The sequence below is a fragment of the Puma concolor genome, chromosome E4 (genome assembly GCF_028749965.1).
Source record: "Puma concolor isolate L17-30 chromosome E4, mPumCon1.1.hap2, whole genome shotgun sequence".
Classification (NCBI taxonomy): Eukaryota; Metazoa; Chordata; class Mammalia; order Carnivora; family Felidae; genus Puma; species Puma concolor.
Genome location: NC_141683.1, coordinates 10,377,669 through 10,397,253, shown reverse-complemented (window position 1 = coordinate 10,397,253; position 19,585 = coordinate 10,377,669). Strand labels below are relative to the sequence as shown.

Below are 19,585 nucleotides of genomic sequence, written 5' to 3'. Positions count from 1 at the left end.
AACAAAAAATGAATATATACTGTACGATTCCATTTATATCACATCCAGCAATTACAAATCAATCTATAGCAACAGAAGGTTGTTTGGAGATTGGCAGAAAAGGGGAGGGAAGATAACAAAGGAGCATGAGGACTCTTATCAGTGATGGATACATGATTTATCTTGATTATAATGATGGTCTCATGGGAATATACATATGTCACAACTTATCAAACTGTCCACTTTAAATGTGGGCAGTTTATCATATGCCAATTACATTCCAGTAAAGTTATTAAAATAAAGAACACCCAGGATTGGCTGATGGGTCGGATTGGGTGTGAGAGAAAGAGTTGTCATGAATGATTTGTAAGTTTTTGACCTGAGCACCAGGAAGATGGGAATTAAAATGGCATTTATTGAGATATGGAAGACTAAAGGAGAGGGGTTTGAGAGAGAAAATAGTTTGGTTTTTAACCAATTAAGTTGAAGATGCCCATTAGATACACCTAAGATTCTAGCGCAAATAAACAGAGTAGAAAAGAAATGAACCCCTGAGGGCACTATCCTTGGATGCCCAGTGACCTTATCCATTGTACATTCTCTCCAGAGAATTATGGGAACTACACTGGACCAATGGGATATCTCATGGCCCCTATAGTCAAACAACTGTGAACATCTATGTGAACATCACATCTTTTTCTTTATTCAACACTATGGATCGCATGGACAGGCCACATTCTTTCCTCTTGCTTTTCTGTTTTTTTTTTTTTTTCTTTCTTCAATTTATTTCTTTTTGAGAGAGAGAGAATCTTAAGCAGACTCCATGTTCAGTTGGAGCCTGATGCAGGGCTCTATCCCACAACCCTGGGACCATGACCCTGGGTTCATGACCGGAGCCAAAAGCAAGAGTCAGATAATCAACTGAATGAGCCATCCAGGTGCCCCTTTACTCCTGCTTTTAAAGAATCCAATTAGTTTGGAAACCAATTGATGGGTTTGGTGTTGAGGTGGATGAATAACCTTAGCAGAGAATACTGCAGTGAGAAGCCCCTGGTCACAGTCAAATGCCAAGTGCTCCAAAGGCAGAACATTATAGCCACTGCAGGCTTACGGCGTTTTTCCCCTCCCCCATACAGAGAATTTAGTTATATCGTGATTTATAAAAAGATTTTGTGGGGCTCCTGAGGTTGAGCCTCCGACTTTGGCTCAGGTCATGATTTCACCGTCCATGGGTTTCAGCCCCGCTTCGGGCTCTGTGCTGACAGCTCGGAGCCTGGAGCCTGCTTCGGATTCTGTGTCTCCCTCTCTCTCTGCCCCTCCCCTGCTCGCGCTCTGTCTCTCTCTCTCTAAAATAAATAAATAAATAAACATTAAATTAAAAAATTATTTAAAAAAAAGATTTTGCTTCCCCTAGTCAGAAAATACAAAATATTGCATGTTGCTTGATGGAGGCTTTACAGAATTGTGATAAAAAGGATATTCCCTGGGTTTGAATCTCAGCTCCATCTCTCACTAGATGTGTAAATGCCCCAATTTACTCATCTCAAAAATGAAGATAGTAATAGCATCCTCTATTGTTGTGAAGATTAAACAAATTGATACGTTTAAAGACCTTAGGATAACACCTGGGCGTTAAGAACTCAATAAACGTTAGCTGCAATTAATTAGCTTCCCCCCCCCCCCCCCGACCTGGTGTTTATTCTCTTTCGCTGTTTTGATGTCTTTTAGTTTCCACTAAATTATGGATTTCTTTTGACAAGGGCCAGATACCTGTCTTTTGACCTACATCTTTCCCCACACCAGCCTAGTGTCTCCAAGGCATGAATGATAGCATAAAATGGAAGCTCAACCCATCTGTGTTGAATTACTTCTTCCTTAGGGATAAAGGCCCAAGAATCTGAAGACCTCAGCCCTGGTATACACAGCCTACCCCTATCCCCCAAGGCTACAAACAAACAAACAAACACACACACACACACACACAAAACCAAAAAAAGACCAAGCCGGCCACTAGTTCTAATTTCCATCACCAACCCACCATTCCACTACTCACGCCCCTTCCCAATCTAAGGGGATCGTGGATGGGACCCCCAAGGAACCCCCGGGAGCCTGAACGAACCCCTGGGAGCCTCAATCCGGAGACTAACAGCGGCAACTCGTGGGTGGGATTTGGTAGTTTGGAAAAGGAGGCACCGAACCAACATTTAGGGGAGTGGGAGGTGGGCTGGTTTGGGCTGGACCAGGAACCAGAAGCTGCCAGAGGGGACCCGTGTTGGGACGGCGGGGTGGGGGTGGGGGTTCCAAGGTCGCAGAGACCGGTGAGCGAGGAATACGAAGGAGCGGGCGAGGGAGCGGAGACAGGAGCGCGGGCCGCCGGGGCGGAGACAGCACGGGGTAGCGGGTTCGAGCCCCTCGCCGAGGCCGTGCTGACGTGTCGCCCCGGAACGCCGCGGCCTCCGGCGCCGCCCCGCCCCGCCGCGCGCCCCGCCGCGCGCCCCGCCCGCCGCGCTCCGCCCTCGGCCCCGCCCTCCGGCGCCCGCCCCGCCTCGCCTCCGCCTCCGCGCCGCCGGCTCCCCCGCGGTGACCACAACATGGCTGCGGCGCCGGGGCTGCTCTTCTGGCTGCTCCTGCTCGGGCTGGCCTGGCGGGTGCCGGGCCAGCCGCACGCGGGCACAAGCCGGCGCTTCTCGGAGCACAAGCTGTGCGCGGACGACGAGTGCAGCAGTGAGTGGCGGGAGGGCGGCGACGGCGGCGGCTGGGCCGCGCGGGGGCGGGAGCCGGGCACCCCCGCTAGCCGGCCGGGGGCGCAGGCCGGGCGGGCGCGACAACGGGGTGGGCGATCGCCGGGGCCGTGCGCCGTCCCCTCGGTCTTCGGCGCCCGCCGGCCCCGGTCGGGGGGCTGCGCCTCCCACTTGTTGCCAGCGTTTCCTTTCCCTCTGCTGATGCGGCGGGGTCTTAGGGGTGGCGGTGGCCCCCGGTTTCCTCGGGGGCGTCTCGCAGCGCTAGCTCCCGCCCGGTCCCGAGGGGAGTCGGGACACATGGGGTACGCGCCGCGCACCCTGGGCTCCCCGCGCTGCAGGGAGCGCTCTCCTGCCCCCGCCGCGGGGACTTGGGTGGGTGCAGTCGGGGCGCCGATGCGCCCAGGGCTCGGCGGGTGCTCTCCCCGTGGCGGGTCGGTGTTAGGACTCGGGAAGTGCGCGCTGGCGCTGCCCCTTCGCCCGGCCGCTTTCTCGGGTTTGGGGCTCCTACCGCCTTCTTGACAGGGATTGGAGTTTGGGTTTGGGACGAGCCCGGAGTCCAAGCATGCAGTGTATTCCAAGGTCTCCGCCCCGGCTCTGCCTCAGTCCTGTCATTTCTGTGCTTGGGTGTCTCCTTGCAAACAGCCAGGCTGGGAGGGCACCTTCGGAAGGCCAAAATCTTTCGCTCTCGAAAGAGGCCAAGAATCTGCATTGGCCACCTGGGACCAGCAGCCTCCTCTTCTTTGCGCAGGAAGCGGAATTGTTCCCCAGTCCTAGATTGGGGGTGGGGGATGGACTGTGGGCGGCGAGGAGGCCAGAGATGTCCAGAATCAGATGAGGATTATTAAAGTAATCATAATGCATTCCCCCAAGGGTTTCATAAACGCGATCAGCTTTAGCTTTAGTCACTTGTGTTGTCGGAATCTCTCCCTCTGTGTTTGTGGGACCGGAATCATTCTTACCGTCTCCCGGAGGGTCTTGAATAACCTTGTAACTTAGTGACAACCGCTGTTCGTAAATTGTAAACAACACATATAGAAAAAATATTCATGCCGAAGAGGCCGCATGGCTGCAGTTTATCTATTTATGTTCAAATCGGTGCTATTCACAAGCAAATTTCATAATTGGAGGAGTTTGTATCCACTGCAACACCGTTCAAGAGGAGGAGGCATCGTGGATTGCGTTAAACTGGTTCCTAGAGGTAACCTAGGGCTGAAGCAACTAAACATGCAAAAGTGGAGCCGATTTTACAGTTTTTGCCTTCAGTTTTCTCTGAGCAAACCCAGGTGATTAGCAAGTGGGGTTGGCTAAGACCGAATGTTTGCTATGCTTTGCTTTCAAGGACTCCCTGACTTGGGTTCCTCAAAACCATAGTTAACGTGGAGAATCACATCGCTGATGCTTCCTTAGTACAGAGGCATGGTGTTGGAAGGGCCCGTGGTTGTCACTTAAGTTGAGAAATGGCGTGTGTCCAAACAGATGTAACTGAACGACCAGCAGCGGCTGAGCAGGGTCTGGGACCGTGTTGCATAAAGTGTTTGTTTAGTAAGGTGTGCGTGTGTGTGCTGTCCTTGTGTACTTTCCAGACAGTTGTTTCACTGTGTGCATTATGTTGTCATCTAGTTTATTGTTATAGATTCTCCATGATCTCTTCTAAGGGGGAACAAAAGAAACATTACCACTTCCAGTTCTGATAGAACCCCCAATCTGAAATTGCCCATTACCTTCAACCTGGCCTTTCCCCCAATTCTATCTGGATTTGGATGCTGGGCATATATTAAAATAATCGGATTTTAGCGTCAAAATTCAAAGAACCGCCTTCAGATCTATCTGTTCACCCCCCCCAAGTATGTATTTAAAGATACATTTTAATGTATTGCTAATTGGCTTTAAGAAAAAGTATTCTTTCCATTCACCCTTCTTTTTCTCTGCTATTTAATTGCGTCTATTGTCCGTTTCATCTTACATCAGAAACTGTGTATTTGGCCACCAAAAAGAAAAATTCTGCTTCTACCAGTTTCTAGATCCAGTGTGATTTATGTCCTGCATTTTAAGACTGAAGGTAACTACTGAACAATTCTCATAGTTTTGCTTGTCCCTGCAATATGTGATGCCCACTTGTGATTTTTGTGTATAGACATAAATAAATGAGGGTATTTTCCCTTTGTTTTGAAACCTTTGTAATGTTGGGGACAGTCAACATTACCTACTGTCATAATAATTCCACATTACCCTGTCATGTGATTGGACCCATAATAGGATGTGATATACTTTCCCATTAATTTATCCAGATACTGCACGGGGAGAACAGCGTGGCCTCAAGTGAAGTTGACAATGTTTACTGCTGATGCATGGTAGCAGTTACAGCCACTTAAAGATCGTGCCTTTTAGTGTTAGTTCAAGTTAATTGACCCCTCGGGGGTTCCTGGGTGCTCTCCCCTGTTCCTTATTACCTCGGCATGCAGTCACGCTTAAGCCAGACAGCATCTGCACTTGAATTTATCCAGTTGCACAGTGAAGCTTTTTAGGATTATGAAACAGCAGAGATTGAGGACAAGAAGGTTAGAGAGTTTCTCTTGAGACCAGCCATGTGTGGCAGTGGACTCACTGCTTTTTGTTTCCCAGCATTATCTTTAGAGAAAAACAGAGAAAGCGGCCCTCTCCCCTGTCTACTTGTAGGAGATGATATATAATGATAAGGCTCTAAAGATTTTAGTTAATTGGAGCATATGAATTGAAAGCAATTGATTCCAGAGAGTACTGGAGAAACTTGATTGTTGTTTACAGAATAGAAGAAACCTTTCCTGATAAATCAGCGTGGACTCTGAAAGTTGAATCCTGACATCTATTTTTTTTTTTTCCTCTCTTTTTTTTCCCCGCCTTGTCTTTACCTACAGTGTTAATGTACCGGGGTGAGGCTCTAGAAGATTTCACAGGCCCCGATTGTCGTTTCGTGAGTTTTAAAAAAGGTGACCCCGTATATGTCTACTATAAACTGGCAGGGAGACCGCCTGAAGTTTGGGCTGGAAGTGTAAGTACAAATTTGACATACTTTATTTTCTTACTCTTTATTGGCTTCTGTAGGGCTATGGGTTTAAATAACTGTTTTCTTGGGGTCTTTGATGGCATTCACGTGTCCCCTCTGCTGGACTGGGAAAACAGGATGGCTGTGTGTCACCAGCAGGCATCAGGCCTGGCCCTAGGTGGGGGCTCTGTTCCTTAAACAGGGCCCAACTGCTTCTGGTTATTGTTGCTCAGCATTAAGTCATGAGCCTTATCAGCTGTGGCTCCTCCGTGCACAGGAAAGGTTGAAGTGGCGAAAACGGAAAATTCTGAACTTCATTGCCGTGAGCATTAGCCCTAATCCTGTAAACTTTGTGCAGGACTGTTTCAGGTGTTCATGTTTAAAGTTGATTGTGTATTTCTTTTTTTCTAAATTATTATTTTTTAATTTTTAAAAAATGTTTATTGGGGCGCCTGGGTGGTGCAGTCGGTTAAAGCGTCCGACTTCAGCCAGGTCACGATCTCGCGGTCCGTGAGTTCGAGCCCCGCGTCAGGCTCTGGGCTGATGGCTCAGAGCCTGGAGCCTGTTTCCGATTCTGTGTCTCCCTCTCTCTCTGCCCCTCCCCCGTTCATGCTCTGTCTCTCTCTGTCCCAAAAATAAATAAATGTTGAAAAAAAAAATTAAAAAAAAAAATGTTTATTCATTTTTGAGAGAGAAAGAGAGAGAGAGAGAAGGTGGGGGAAAGTCAGAGAAAGAGACACAGAATCCAAAGCAGGCTCTGAGCTGTCAGCACAGAGCCCGACGCAGGGCTTGAACCCATGAGCCATGAGATCATGACCTGAGCTGAAGTCAGATGCTTAACCGACTGAGCCACCCAGGTGCCCCTCTTTTTTTTCTAAATCATTAACATTTGTGAAAGATTGGCAGGTCTGGAAATAGGCAGCCTAATCGTGTATATTGTTACCGGTCTGTTAAAAGAGCAAAATGCCCTTTTCACTGTGTGTTTTTCTTGTTTCCATGTTTTGTTTGCATCTTCTGGGTCAGCCTGCTGCCCACCCCCGCCCTCCACTCTTCAGACACTTGCTCCTGGAGGGCCCCCAGCTGTTGTCTTCCCGGGCAGTTTTACAGGTGCCCTGATGGCAGATGTGGAAAGCAGGGACTCCATCGTGCTTTAAAATTTTTAAAAATTTTTTTAAAATTCAAGTATAATGAAATATATTTAATATATTAAATATACATTAATATATATATAATATATGTAAGTATATATTAATATATATTAATATAATATAATATATATATAAATATATATTAATATTTAACACCGGGTTATATTAGTGTCAGGTGTACAATATAGCAGCTCTACAATTCGATACATTACTTGGTGCTCATCATAATAATTGTGCTCTTTAATCCCCATCACCTATTTCCCCCGTCCCCCGCCCCCCCCCACCTCCCCTCTGGCACCCAGCTGTTTGTTCTCTGGATTTAAGTGCCTGTTTTTTCATTTGCCTCTTTTTTTCCTTTGTTTCATCTCTTAAATCCCACCTATGAGTGAAATCATATGGCATTTATCTTTCTCTGCCTGACTTATTTCACTTAGCATTATATACCCCCTAGGTTCATCCATGTTGTTGCAGATGGCAAGATTTCATTCTTTTTTATGTCTGAGTAATATTCCAGTGTGTGTGTGTGTGTGTGTGTGTGCGCGCGTGCGTGTGCGCACGTGCATGCATGTATGCACACGCCATGTCTTCATCTGTTCATCTATCGATGGACACTTGGCTGGCTTCCATGTTTCGACTGTTGTAAATAAAACTCAGGCTTTGATGTTTTTAAATTTTTTTTTTTTTTTTAACGTTTATTTAGTTTTTTTTGGGACAGAGAGAGACAGAGCATGAACGGGGGAGGGGCAGAGAGAGAGGGAGACACAGAATCGGAAACAGGCTCCAGGCTCTGAGCCATCCGCCCAGAGCCTGACGCGGGGCTCGAACTCACGGACCGCGAGATCGTGACCTGGCTGAAGTCGGCCGCTTAACCAACTGCGCCACCCAGGCGCCCCAGGCTTTGATGTTTTTAATGAGGAGATTCCCTAGGAGTGACCTGATTGAAAGCCTTATGAGTTATCGTCCTTTCCTTTCTAAGAAGTGTGATGTGGACTGCTTCTTTACCAAAAGGAGTGAGAATTCTTCATGTCCTTAGGATTATCCAAACTTCCAGATATCCAGTCCCTGCTGTGGAAACTTACTTTCCATAAAATACCAGACAACAGAAAATAAGGCTTGAGAAACCTACATAAGGGGAAAAATAGGTTCATTTTGTTGGTGTTACAGATTCCTTGGGGGGGGGGGGGGAGTCTTTTTTTTTTTAGTTTTTTTTTTGACAGAGAGAGAGAGAGAGAGTGTATGGGGGGGGGGGCAGAGAGAGAGGGAGACACAGAATCTGAGGCAGCTCTAGGCTCCAGCCTGTCAGTACAGAGCCTGACATGGGGCTCGAACTCATGGACTGCAGATCGTGATCTGAGTTGAAGTCAGACACTCAGCTGACTGAGCCGCTCAGGTGCCTCCCTAGGGGTGAATCTTGAGCGACCAACTAGCTGGTTAGGTTCAGCCCTTATAATATAGGTTGAGTCACTGTGTACAAAGAAGGATCTGTTCTGCTTCCTGCAAGTCTGCTGTGTGAGATTTCTTGATAATCTTCACTCTGGGAAAGTTTTTTCCATGTACCTAGGCCTGTTTTATACACGGTGAAGTGGTTGAGTTGGAGCATTTGATAAGTGAGCTTGACATATATGGCATTTTCCTTTGGCCATATTCACCTCTCATGGTGCCTTCTTAGGGAAGCCCTGCCCTCAGCAGCCCAGCCAGAAGGGATCTTGCTGTCTGATAACTGTTCAGGTGGCACTTTGTTTGCACTGCTCACGTGGCACCCCCTATATTGCCTTTTTTTTTAAGTTTATATATTTATTTTGAGAGAGAAAGAGCGCATGCTGGGGCGTGAGTGGAGGAGGGGCAGAGAGAGAGGGAGAGGGAGAATCCCAAGCAGGCTCTGCACTGTCAGTGTGGAGCCTGATGTGGGGCTCAATCTCACGAACTGTCCACCCAGGTGCCTCTCAAACTGACTCTTGTTTCTGTTTCTTAGTTTTCATCCTCCAGTCTTTTTTGGTTTCTTAGAGTTTTCAGATTTTAACTGCCAGTGTAGCAGTTTTTAATTACCCTATCTTATCTAATCTTCAAGGCTGTATTCTAGTACTAAGAGTGGCTTTCACATATTTGCCAGATATAACAACAGCACTCCTAATGAGGCTATTTTGGGAGTTGGTGATAAGTAAGCCTTTTTTCCCTTGGTGGATTGGATCTGCCTCTCAGCCTCCTTCCCAGTGATCTGCTTTTCCTTCTAGACACAGTCAGTAGAGGACAGTGTGTGCCTCTCAGGAGGATGCTCTGTGTATTTTAACTGTTAGTGCTATAGATAAATGGGGTTATTTTCTCCAGAGGTTTACTTTGCATGAAACTAAAGCTTCTTGTGTAGAGTAGTATGAATTTTATTTTCTCTGCAAATACTCAAAAATCTAGTTTTTGAAAAAGCTACTACAGCCCGTTATATCAATAAATATTTGCTGTTTTATTGTAGTCATCACTTATTTTAGGAATTTTATATTCTTTTTTTTTTTTTTTTAAGTGTATTTATTTAAGTAATCTCTATACCCAACATGGGGCTTGAACTCAGAACCCTGAGATCAAGAGGCACACAGTTTTCTGACTGAGCCGGTCAGGTGCACCTGATGTGCTTAGTTTTAACCATAAAATATACAAACACTTTCTGTTATGTAGGTCTTTTATCTACTTCAGAAATCTAGCTCTGTGTTTAGAATTAAGTTGCATGATGAAAGGAAACTTCAGTGGTTTTAGAAAAATTGACTTTAAAGTATTCTGTACTTAATTTTCATTGGAATAATAATCCGTGTAATCATCATAGCAATTATCTGTCTCTTGTGGTTGTACCTACCTACGTATCTATCTGTGTGTTTCCTCTCACTGCTGAAAAGTCTGTCGTTTGTATTTCTTATACAGAATTTTGATTGGTATGTGTTTCTTTTGCCTGTTTTTTCATATAGGTTGGACGTATTTTTGGATATTTTCCAAAAGATTTAATCCAAGTAGTCCATGAATATACCGAAGAGGAGCTACGGGTTCCCACAGATGTAAGTTATGTTATGGATTTTTAATTTTAATTTTAATTTTTTTGGTTCTCAATTATAAATTGCCTTTCATATTCATCATTTATAGTCAGTTAATGATTTTTGAAAGTCCTTGTATTTGGGCCAGAAAAAAAACAAGTTAACATTTGTGTGTCAGGTTTTAAATTAGAATCAGGTAACTTTTAAAAATAGAAAAAAAAGAAAAATGTTTGAAAAGAATTTATGGGAGACTGTGTCATTATTTGGTAATTGTCTAATATGTACAGTCATATAGGATTCCTTTTTGCTGCTTTATATGAGAAAAAATTAAGAATTCAATATCTTTGTACTTAGTTATTAAGTTTAAGAGGTATACCTTTTTATAGGCTAAAGAACAAGGTATCTCCATTAGAAAACTTTACTCATTGAATAGCTCTTAGACATTTTAAGTGTAGAGAAATCAGATTAAATGCTAAACTATGTACTAGGTCAGAAATGCCAATTTACAATAGTTTTCTTTTTTCTTTTTCTTTTTTTAAAGTTTATTGTTAGATTGTGCATGCAAGCGAGGGAGGGGCAGAAAGAGAGGGAGAGACAGAATTGCAAGGAGGCTGTGCATTGTCAGCACAGAGCCCAACACGGGGCTCAAACCCATGAACGATGGGATCACGACCTGAGCCAAAATCAAGAGTCACATGGTTAGCCGCCCCTACAGTGGTTTTCTTATTACTGATTCTTTAGTGATTTAAGGGATTATAGTTACGTTACAGGTTTGGAAAAGGGAACCTGAGAGATTCTGAAGAGGTCTGGTCTCAGATCTGCATGGTACTGACTGTACATCCTACAAAGCATTCATCTGGGTGCATGACATAGCTCTGTGATGGCAAGGATTCTGTGTTCTGGGATCCTTAGTCCTGCGGATCATTTTCTGGACTTTTTTTTTTTTTTTTTTTTTTTATTTAGTTTGAGAGAAAAGGAGAAAGAGAGAGGGGAGAAGGGGCAGAGATGGAGAGAGGGAGAGAGAATCCCAAGCAGGCTCTGTGCTATCAGAGCAGAGCCAGACGCGGGATTCGAACCCACAAATGGTGAAATTGTGACCTGAGCTGAAACCAAGAGTTAGACGCTTAGCCAAGTGAGCCACGCAGGCGCCCTGTTTTCTGGAGTTTTAAAATGTGTGGTAATTGATGCCTACCTTCATTCAGAAATCTTTGAGCAGTTTTTTAAGTTTTTTTTGCAGTGCTACAGATATGCAGGCAGCTGGCCTAGGGCCATCGTTGGATGAGATTGGCAGAATATATGAAGTCTCAGAGCCAGTGCTGTACTTAACATTTCTTTGTAGTCTCAAGGGTCATAAAATCAGCCCCATTACCTGTCTGGCCTCATTCCTAATGAAGAGACTCCCCAAGATATAGGTGTGAGACAGCAGCTCATTGGCCGCGGTGACCTCACTTGTTTGGGAGTCTGCCTTCTTAGTGAACCTCCACAGCATGCTTCCCTCAGTGTTAAGAAAGTGGCTTGGAAACGGATGTGGTGAAAAGAAGAAATTCATCCCTACTGCACTGGTCAGGGCTCCTCAGACTTTGGTGAGAGTTTAGTTAGGAGAAGAGAATTACCTGTGTTGGCTTTTAAACTTACTTTCCGTTTATGGCCCCATTTACGTCAAGTTGCTTATTATTGGAGGAAAAGAAGAATGTAGGTTTATGCCTAGTCCTGAAAGCAGACCTTAATGACACCTACCACCCTGTTGTAGAATAGAGTATATTCCTTACTGAATCTTGTTTTCAAGTTGTACTTGAGGTAATAGTTAAGTGGGGAGCCCCCTGACACCCTTATTTGTGCCTTTAAATTTTTATTGCCCATGCACCTATAATTTAATAAAGCTGTATTTAATAAGGCTTCCTAGGCTGATTTATCTTTCCCAGCGCCAAGAAAATATGAGCCAAAAAAAAAATCTGTGTAGACTTAGAGCCTGACAGCAAGGTGATTCTGCCTGTCTCTAGCTGGTTAAAGAGAGAAGGATAGTCTGGAGGGCACAGTGATGGGAAAGCTGGATCATCTTCCAGCTTCTCCTGTGCATATTATTATGACACGAATTCCCAAGACATCAGGCACAGTTCTTGGGAGTTGGGGGACCCAATAAATGACACCCTGTTTTTCTCCACTTGTGCTCAGAACAAATTGAGAGACTCAGGAGTCAGGCATGTGGAGACCAAAGTATCACTATTACTTACTGATAAAACTTTTTGGTGAACACGGCTTGGGTGTGCAGAAGTAATGGGTTTCCTAACTTTGTCGTGTGGAATAAGACAGACATACCCAGCCACAGACAGGGCTAGCTAACAGGGCTAGCTAGCCTCCCCAAGGGGGCTGTCTCTATAAAACTTATAGCATGGAGTGGAGAGGATATGTGTTCCCTCTAGCAGGTCCCAAACAGAAAACAGGGATGGTGCAGAGCAAACTCACCAGCCACATGAATCCTCGGGAGGAGACGATGAAGGGAAATCAGGAATATTAGGTAGGAGTCCTTCTCCGTGGAAGCAGGAAACCAAGGAAAAGTGGATACCCGCTTTTATTCCCCTCCCACTACCCAAGAACAGTCATTGCCCAAGGTTGGCACAGAAGCCCCTCTGGATCCAGTTTGAGGTTAGCCTTCATTAGCACGGGTAAGAGTTTGCTCTTGCAACACTTAGTGACATGCTAATGTTTTTCTTTCTTTTACAGGAGACAGATTTTGTTTGTTTTGATGGGGGAAGAGATGATTTTGACAATTACAACGTAGAAGAGCTTTTAGGATTTTTGGAATTGTACAATTCTGCACCTGGAGATTCTGAGAAAGCTACAGAAAAAACTGGGCATGAGGACACAGTTCTTGAAGTACTTGAGGAAAGCGACCTTGAACCTGAATCTGAACTTGAACCTGAACCAGGAGAACTTGACTCAGAGGAGAGTGAAAGTGTTATCTCAGAAAACTCTAAGGAACTCAGGGAAAGATCTGGGGCTCAGAGGAACCACCCTCACTTAAACAGTCAAGCAGATCATGCTCAGGGAGACCAGCTTGCATTTGAACCTTTTGAGGAAATGCTACAAGATAAACTGAAAGTGCCGGAAAATGAAAACAACAAAACCAGCAATGGGTCTCAGCTCTCTAGTGAACAGGAGAAGATTGATGCTTATAAACTTTTGAAAAAAGAAATGACTCTGGACTTAAAAACCAAATTTGGCTCGACTGCCGATGCCCTTGTCTCTGATGATGAGACAACCAGACTTGTTACTTCATTAGAAGATGATTTTGATGAGGAGCTGGATACGGAGTATTACACAGTTGGCAAGGAAGATGAGGAGGATGAAGAAAACTTGGACGACCTGCCGTTACTGACCTTCACACACGCTGGGGAAGATGTGAAGGTCCCAGTGAAGTCTGGAGTTCAGAAATATCCAACAGATACAGAGCAGAATACAAATGAAAAGGATAAGGTTGAGGTGACTCAGCCCCCTGGCATCAAAAACTACGATCAAAATATACTAACAACCTGGGAGGATACTGTCTTCTCCTTCACAGATGGTGACAGACAAACAGGCTTGGACGTAGGGAGTTCTGACCCAGAGGAAGGAAGGGAGGGTGGCGATGCATTCATCCCAGATAGCAAATGGGGGAAACCACAATCAGCACCAGATTACGCCGACCCCCAAAAAGCAGAAGATGGGCTTTTGACTGTAGAGGCCCCTAAAACAAATAATGACAAAGACCCGGAAATTCACTTTACAGGAAACGGGAGGAAAGTTGAGGAATCCAAGAAGGGCCTGGCGCAGGCCGAGATGGGGCTGGAGGGGAAGCAGGAAGGCATGAAGGCACACGGTCCTACTCAAAGCAGTGACCTCGGCTCTTTGCCAGCTGCTGGAAAGAGTAAAGACATGTCAGAATCAGCTTTTGATAACAAAGAAAATGACCTAGAAGGAGCAGCTGTTCCTACGTCAAAAGGAATGCTCCATGAAGGAAAGCCTGCAGAGCGGATTTTGGAGGGTGGCTCGGAGCGTGAAGCGGTACCCAAAGCTGCAGGGAGTCAAGTGCCTGAGGAAGGGATGGAGCAAGAATCCGTGGGCATCGCACCAATGCCGGGGGGTAGTCTGCATAATGCATCCAAAGACAACGCGGAAGAAGTGCACGCTTTAGTAAGTGGACCAAAACCACACACGCTTTCAGTGGATTCTCCACACGAGGGATTTCAAGAGGAACAGCGTCTTAAGACTGATGGTCAGCCGAGGCCTTCCCCTCCAGATGAAGTGGATTTGCCAAGAGAACCAGAAGAAGAGGGTCCCGCTGTGGGAAGAAATCTTTCCTGGCCACAAGGAAAAGAGGTGGCCCATGCACGTGATAGGCAGATGGATGAGAAGTTACAGCTCTCCAAGGAAGTGGTCAAAGAGGACTCCTCAGGGGAAGAAACGGCTCCTTACAAGCCCGTGGCAGGCACACAGGAAGTGCAGACAAGAGGCCAGGTGGATAGCCTGGAAGTGCCAGGTTTCCATCCCGAGACACCAGAAGCAGAAGCTGATTACGGCCCTGAACAACTACTGGAGGATGAAAATGCTCTAAGTGCAAAACAGTCTAAAGAAAAAAGCCCTGAGATTCAAGGTGGGCGGTTAGATGTTCATCCGCAGGCCCCCGCAGGGGCCATGTTAGGCACCGTTAGTACTGCTGCAGAAGCAGAAGGAAACAAAGAAGAAACTAGCAATATCTTGGAAATTGAAAGAGAAAGTGAAACTTTGGGCAAAGGGGTGGACACGGGCAGGGAAGCGGGTGGTGGGGTGGTGGAAAAAGAAAGCCTTCTTGTGGGTAAGAAAGCACAGAGACCATCTGAAGGAAGTGACTCTCCTCACCAAAAAAATCAGACCCCAGAGTTAGGGGAAGTGTTTGAGAATCAAGATTCTGATCATTTTCAAGACAGCCCTGAGGAATACCTGAAGACCTCCGGGCCCGCTGAGCAGCCTGGGGTGGAAGGACTCTCCAAAGAGGACCAGGAGGACTTGGAGAGGGTGGCGGACACAGAGGGCCAGGGGTCTGCAGTTGAGGAGCACGACGGTGACCTGTGGCACTGGACTGCGCACAGGGCTGTGCAGCCGCCGCACGGGGACCGGGTGGACGACTTGCCTATCCTCAGCAGCTTCTTTAAAGACCAGCAGTCTCTGCAGCGGTTCCAGAAGTACTTCGACGTCCATGAGCTGGAAGCCATGTTCCGCGAAATGTCATTAAAGCTGAAGTCCGCGCAGCGGGAGAGCCTGCCTTATAATGTGGAAAAAGTCCTGGACAAGGTTTTCCGTGCGTCTGAGTCCCAGATTCTGAGCATAGCAGAGAAGATGCTGGACGCTCGTGTGACCGAAAACAGAGAGCTGGGCACCAAGGAAAATAACATATTTGAAGAGGCGGCGGTCCTTGACGATGTTCAAGACCTGATCTATTTTGTGAGATACAAACACTCCACCATGGAGGAGACCACGCCGCTGGCGATGGCTCCACCCACGGAGGAAGGCTGGGCTGGCGCCACGGAAGGTAAAGCGCCTGCCTGTGGCCTTGGGGAGTTGGGCTTGAGAGGCAGGTGGGGCGCAGAGTGGTTGGGGAAGTGCCTCCTGCCTTCCTGGTAAAGCTCTGTCCACAGTTTGCAGTGTGCCTAAAGGTGGGGGACAGCACTGTGACATCCATATGTCCCTTCCCGCTTTCTTTCTTTTAGGCTGGAGCGTGGGTCAGGATTTCTCATCCTGTTTTCCCCTTAGGACAGTTGAGACTGCTAGCATTTTTTTTTCTTTTTTATTAAAAAAATTTTTTTAAGTTTATTTATTTATTTTGAGAGAGCAGGTGGGGGAGGGGCAGAGAGAGAGAGAGAGAGAGAGAGAGAATCCCAAGCGGGCTCCGCGCTGTCAGCATGGAGGCTGATGCGGGCCTTGAACTCACAGACTGTTGAGTTCATGACCTGAGCCAAAATCAGGAATCGGGTGCTTAACTGATGGAGCCACCCAGGCACCCTGAGATTGCTAGCATTTTCTAAAGGAACCTTGACAAGCAGGTAAAGAGAAAGCTACAAACAAGAAAATGACGCCCCAAGTAAACCTGTTAAAAAAGTACAAGTTTCATGTAAATTATGAAAGGAATTTTTTTGGTAACTTAAGTAAATTCTTTTGTGTTGTTTTTTTAAGTAAACTCTATGCCTTATGTGGGGCTTGAACTCACAGCACTGAGGTCAGGAGTTGCACATTCTACCTACTGAGCCAGCCACACACCCCGAGTAAATTCCTTTTTTTTTTTTTTTTCTTAATATTTATTTTTGAGAGAGTGCGAGAGTGAGCGGGGGAGGGGCAGAGAGAGCAAGGCGGACAGAGGATCTGAAGCAGGCTCTGTGCTGACAGCAGAGAGCCTGATGTGGGGCTCAAATTCACAAACTCGTGAGATCATAACCTGGGCCAAAGTCGGAGGCTTAACAGACTGAGCCACCCAGTCGCCCCCCCCTTTTTTTAATAATTTTTTTTTTTTTAACATTTATTTATTTTTGAGACAGAGAGCATGAACAGGGGAGGGTCAGAGAAAGAGGGAGACACAGAATCTGAAACGGGCTCCAGGCTCTGAGCAGTCAGCACAGAGCCCGACGCGGGGCTCGAACCCACGGACCGCGAGGTCATGACCTGAGCCGAAGTCACGCTTAACCGACTGAGCTACCCAGGCGCCCTGCTGCCCCCCTTTTTAAATTACAGTGTAGTTGAAACACAATGTTACATTAGTTTCCGGTGCACAGCATAGTGACAGGGACAGGTCTGTGCGTTCTGCTGTAGTCACCATCTGGCAGCCTACAGGCCACTGCAGGACCACTGATTGTATTCCCCACCCTGTACCTTTCACCCCTGTAACTTACTCATTCCACAACCGGAAGCCTCCGAAAGGGCTTTCGCGTGAAGTAACTGCTCTCTGACCAAGGATGAGCTGGCATCACATTTCAGCTGATGCCTTGCCTGAGTTTCTTTATCCTCACCCCCCTCAGTTTTCATCTTTTGTTGGTGTCATGTTCTTTCTTGCCTCTTTGGAGCAGTCACTTAGGTTAGTGAACTTCTCCTGGGCCCTCGGATTCTTGCATTCAGATGAATTAACCAGCGACATGACCGGGATGCAGGGCTCTCTAACACAGCACTTGACATGTGGAAGCCTTTCAGTAAATAATGATTGAACGGACCCTGAGCCAGTCTCCTAACATAACCTGATTCCTAGTTCCACGCTTTTCAGCCTGAGGTATTTAAACTGTGGCATATGATAGCGTACCAGGGGGATATAAAGCCACAGAATAAATGCTGTCTTCCCATAGGGCCAGTTTTTCTTGAGAATTTGGGGAGGGGAACATTTTTGCATGTAATCAAAGCAGACCTATTTTCCATTAGAATGCAAAACTGATGAATTTTTAGGGTAAACTGTGATGCTTTAAAGAGATTCATCTTTTGTGTGGGTCACATTGGACTCTGCCCTAAGCCTCTTGGGGAAGGAAATGGGTTCTCACTCTTTTTGACAATTAGAGGTACTCTGAAAATATTTGAAAGCTATTTCAGTAAGCTGCCTTTGGTAACGCTAGCTCTGTGAAACAAACATGCTTGTGAATGAAAGAATTCGTGTTCTTGTTGTGTGGCGTAGATATTTCCTATTTCTGCCCTTGACTGGAATTCTCTTCTGCACATTCACCTGGTTGGGCATGTGTTGGGTTTGTCAAGGGGAGTTAGGGTTATTGAACCCCTTACCACAAATGGGTTTATTTATAAAATACTTTGGAATACGGGTTTCTTTGTAAATTGTAGTCATCTGTGAAGTGAGACAAAAGCAACTGAAACTCTTATTTCCCCACTCAGTCGAGCTTCCTGGGATCCCGGCATGTGGAGGGAGGGCAGTGGGAAGGTGCCTAGGGGGTGACCGGGGAGGGAGAGCTGCCCAGTGGGAGAGGCTGAGTGGGGAGTATCGTCAGGGCTTTGCCAGCCCAGTGCATTCTTCTTCCCTGTAGGAATAGAGCCACTCCTTGAAGATAGTTTCCCACAAGATCACACAGAAGACCTTAGAGCACAGATTCCCAAAGAGCCCAGCCAGTTGGATCAACTTGGGACTGGTGACTCAGAAGTGTCACAGAAGCCGAATACTGAGAAGGACATAGACCCAGGTAAAACTTGCAGATTTTTTCTACAAAGTAGAGGTGTGTCATAAACAAGAGTTTCTAGGACATTTGTTCTTTTTTTTTTTTTTTTTTCCTTTTTTAATTATTTAGGTAATCTCTGCACCCAATGTGGGGCTCGAACTCATGACCCTGAGTCGTGTGCTCTACCAACTGAGCCAGCTAGGTGCCCCTGGACATTTGTTCCTAAAGGCGGGAAATCGAAGGGAGAATAAGACAGGCATGAATAAGTGTTAAAAAACAAGAAACCCCAGAATAGAAAGAAAAGCAGTTGAGGCAGATGGATGGAGGTCAGCAGTAGGAAAAAGGCCAGAGACTATAACCAACCAAAATATCAATGTTTGGCTCTCATTACTCACATAAATAATTTCAGTCTAAACTATTATTCTTCAAAGGCCTTATGTTCTCAAACAGTAGTTTTCAACCAGACCAGCCGGCATCAGAAACTCTGAGGGTGGAGACCAGCAAGCTGTGTTTAACAAGCCCTCCAGGAAATTCTGATCAGCTGAAAGTTTGAGAGGCACCGCTTTATTTATTTATTTTTTTCAGTGTATTTATTTTGGGAGAGAGCACAAGCGGGGAGGAGCAGAGAGAGAGAGAAGACAAAGTCTGAAGCAGGTTCCATGTTGACAGCAGAGAGCCCGTAACGGGGCTTGAACTCCTGAACTGTGAGATCATGATCTGAGCCAAAGTTGGATGCTTTAACTGACTGAGCCACCCAGGCACCCCAAGAGCCACTGCTTTAAAACCCACAAATTCTTCTCCCCCCTCTCCCGCCCCCAGTAGAATACAGTGTGGCTCAGGTCTTGTGTTAATTTGCTACCTGGACATGGCAAAAACCTTAAAAACAGTGAAGGGGATATTTATGCCTAGGTGTCTGTACACCGTGGGGAGCAGTACAGAAAGTTGTGCATCGTGTCGTGGTCCCGCGTGGCCTGACACCAGTGTGTCAGCATTAATCACAGGGCGCAGCAAACACTCAGTGGAGAGCAACTCACTTCATTTGGATTGAGGAGACTATTTAAAAACAAGACGACAAGCCCAATAATGGCATCAACAGGTTGCTACTGAAGAAAGCTAATTGTGTTATTTTGTGTGTCCGCTGTGGGGGGTGGTGTGTGTGATACCATTACTGGTTCCGTGTCCTTCGAGGTTGTGGTGTGTAACCTGGGATAAAGCGCTACCCATGAGACCTGGTAGCACCGTGTGGGCCTTCAGGAGAAGCCACGGCATGGGCAGGAATTCTGTAATTGGGGAAGAAATGACCTATCAGAGGCCTCCCGTGTTCCGAGGACGTTGCATTCATGTATCATCCTCTCTAGTTCTAAAGTCTTTATCTCAAAAAGAGTCAAAAGAGTTTTTTCAGCTTGTTGAAAATGAGTCATACACCACGATGTCTCGTTAACGCTCTTGCTCAGAAACTTTCAAGGCTAGGAAAACCTCTGCTTGCAGAATTAAAAACACATTTTTTGCCCGGTCCTTCCGAGTTCTGCCACAG

The 19,585-nt window shown here is 46.1% G+C and overlaps 1 protein-coding gene across 6 annotated transcripts in view; it reads left to right on the top strand.

Moving 5' to 3' along the window:
- The first annotated feature begins 2,543 nt into the window (after nucleotides 1-2,543).
- The window catches only part of MIA3 (MIA SH3 domain ER export factor 3), a 55,924-nt gene continuing 38,882 nt past the window's right edge, over nucleotides 2,544-19,585 (top strand). For 4 of the 6 annotated variants that reach the window (XM_086694809.1, XM_086694808.1, XM_086694804.1 and 1 more), the window contains exons 1-5: nucleotides 2,544-2,703; nucleotides 5,615-5,748; nucleotides 9,839-9,925; nucleotides 12,623-15,446; nucleotides 17,923-18,075. In XM_086694809.1, the coding sequence (XP_086550935.1) occupies nucleotides 2,571-2,703; nucleotides 5,615-5,748; nucleotides 9,839-9,925; nucleotides 12,623-15,446; nucleotides 17,923-18,075 (3,331 nt within the window). In that variant the 5' untranslated portion in view covers nucleotides 2,544-2,570. The remainder of the gene's footprint in view (nucleotides 2,704-5,614; nucleotides 5,749-9,838; nucleotides 9,926-12,622; nucleotides 15,447-17,922; nucleotides 18,076-19,585) is intronic. The other 2 variants (XM_086694807.1, XM_086694806.1) reach the window with 1 other exon arrangement.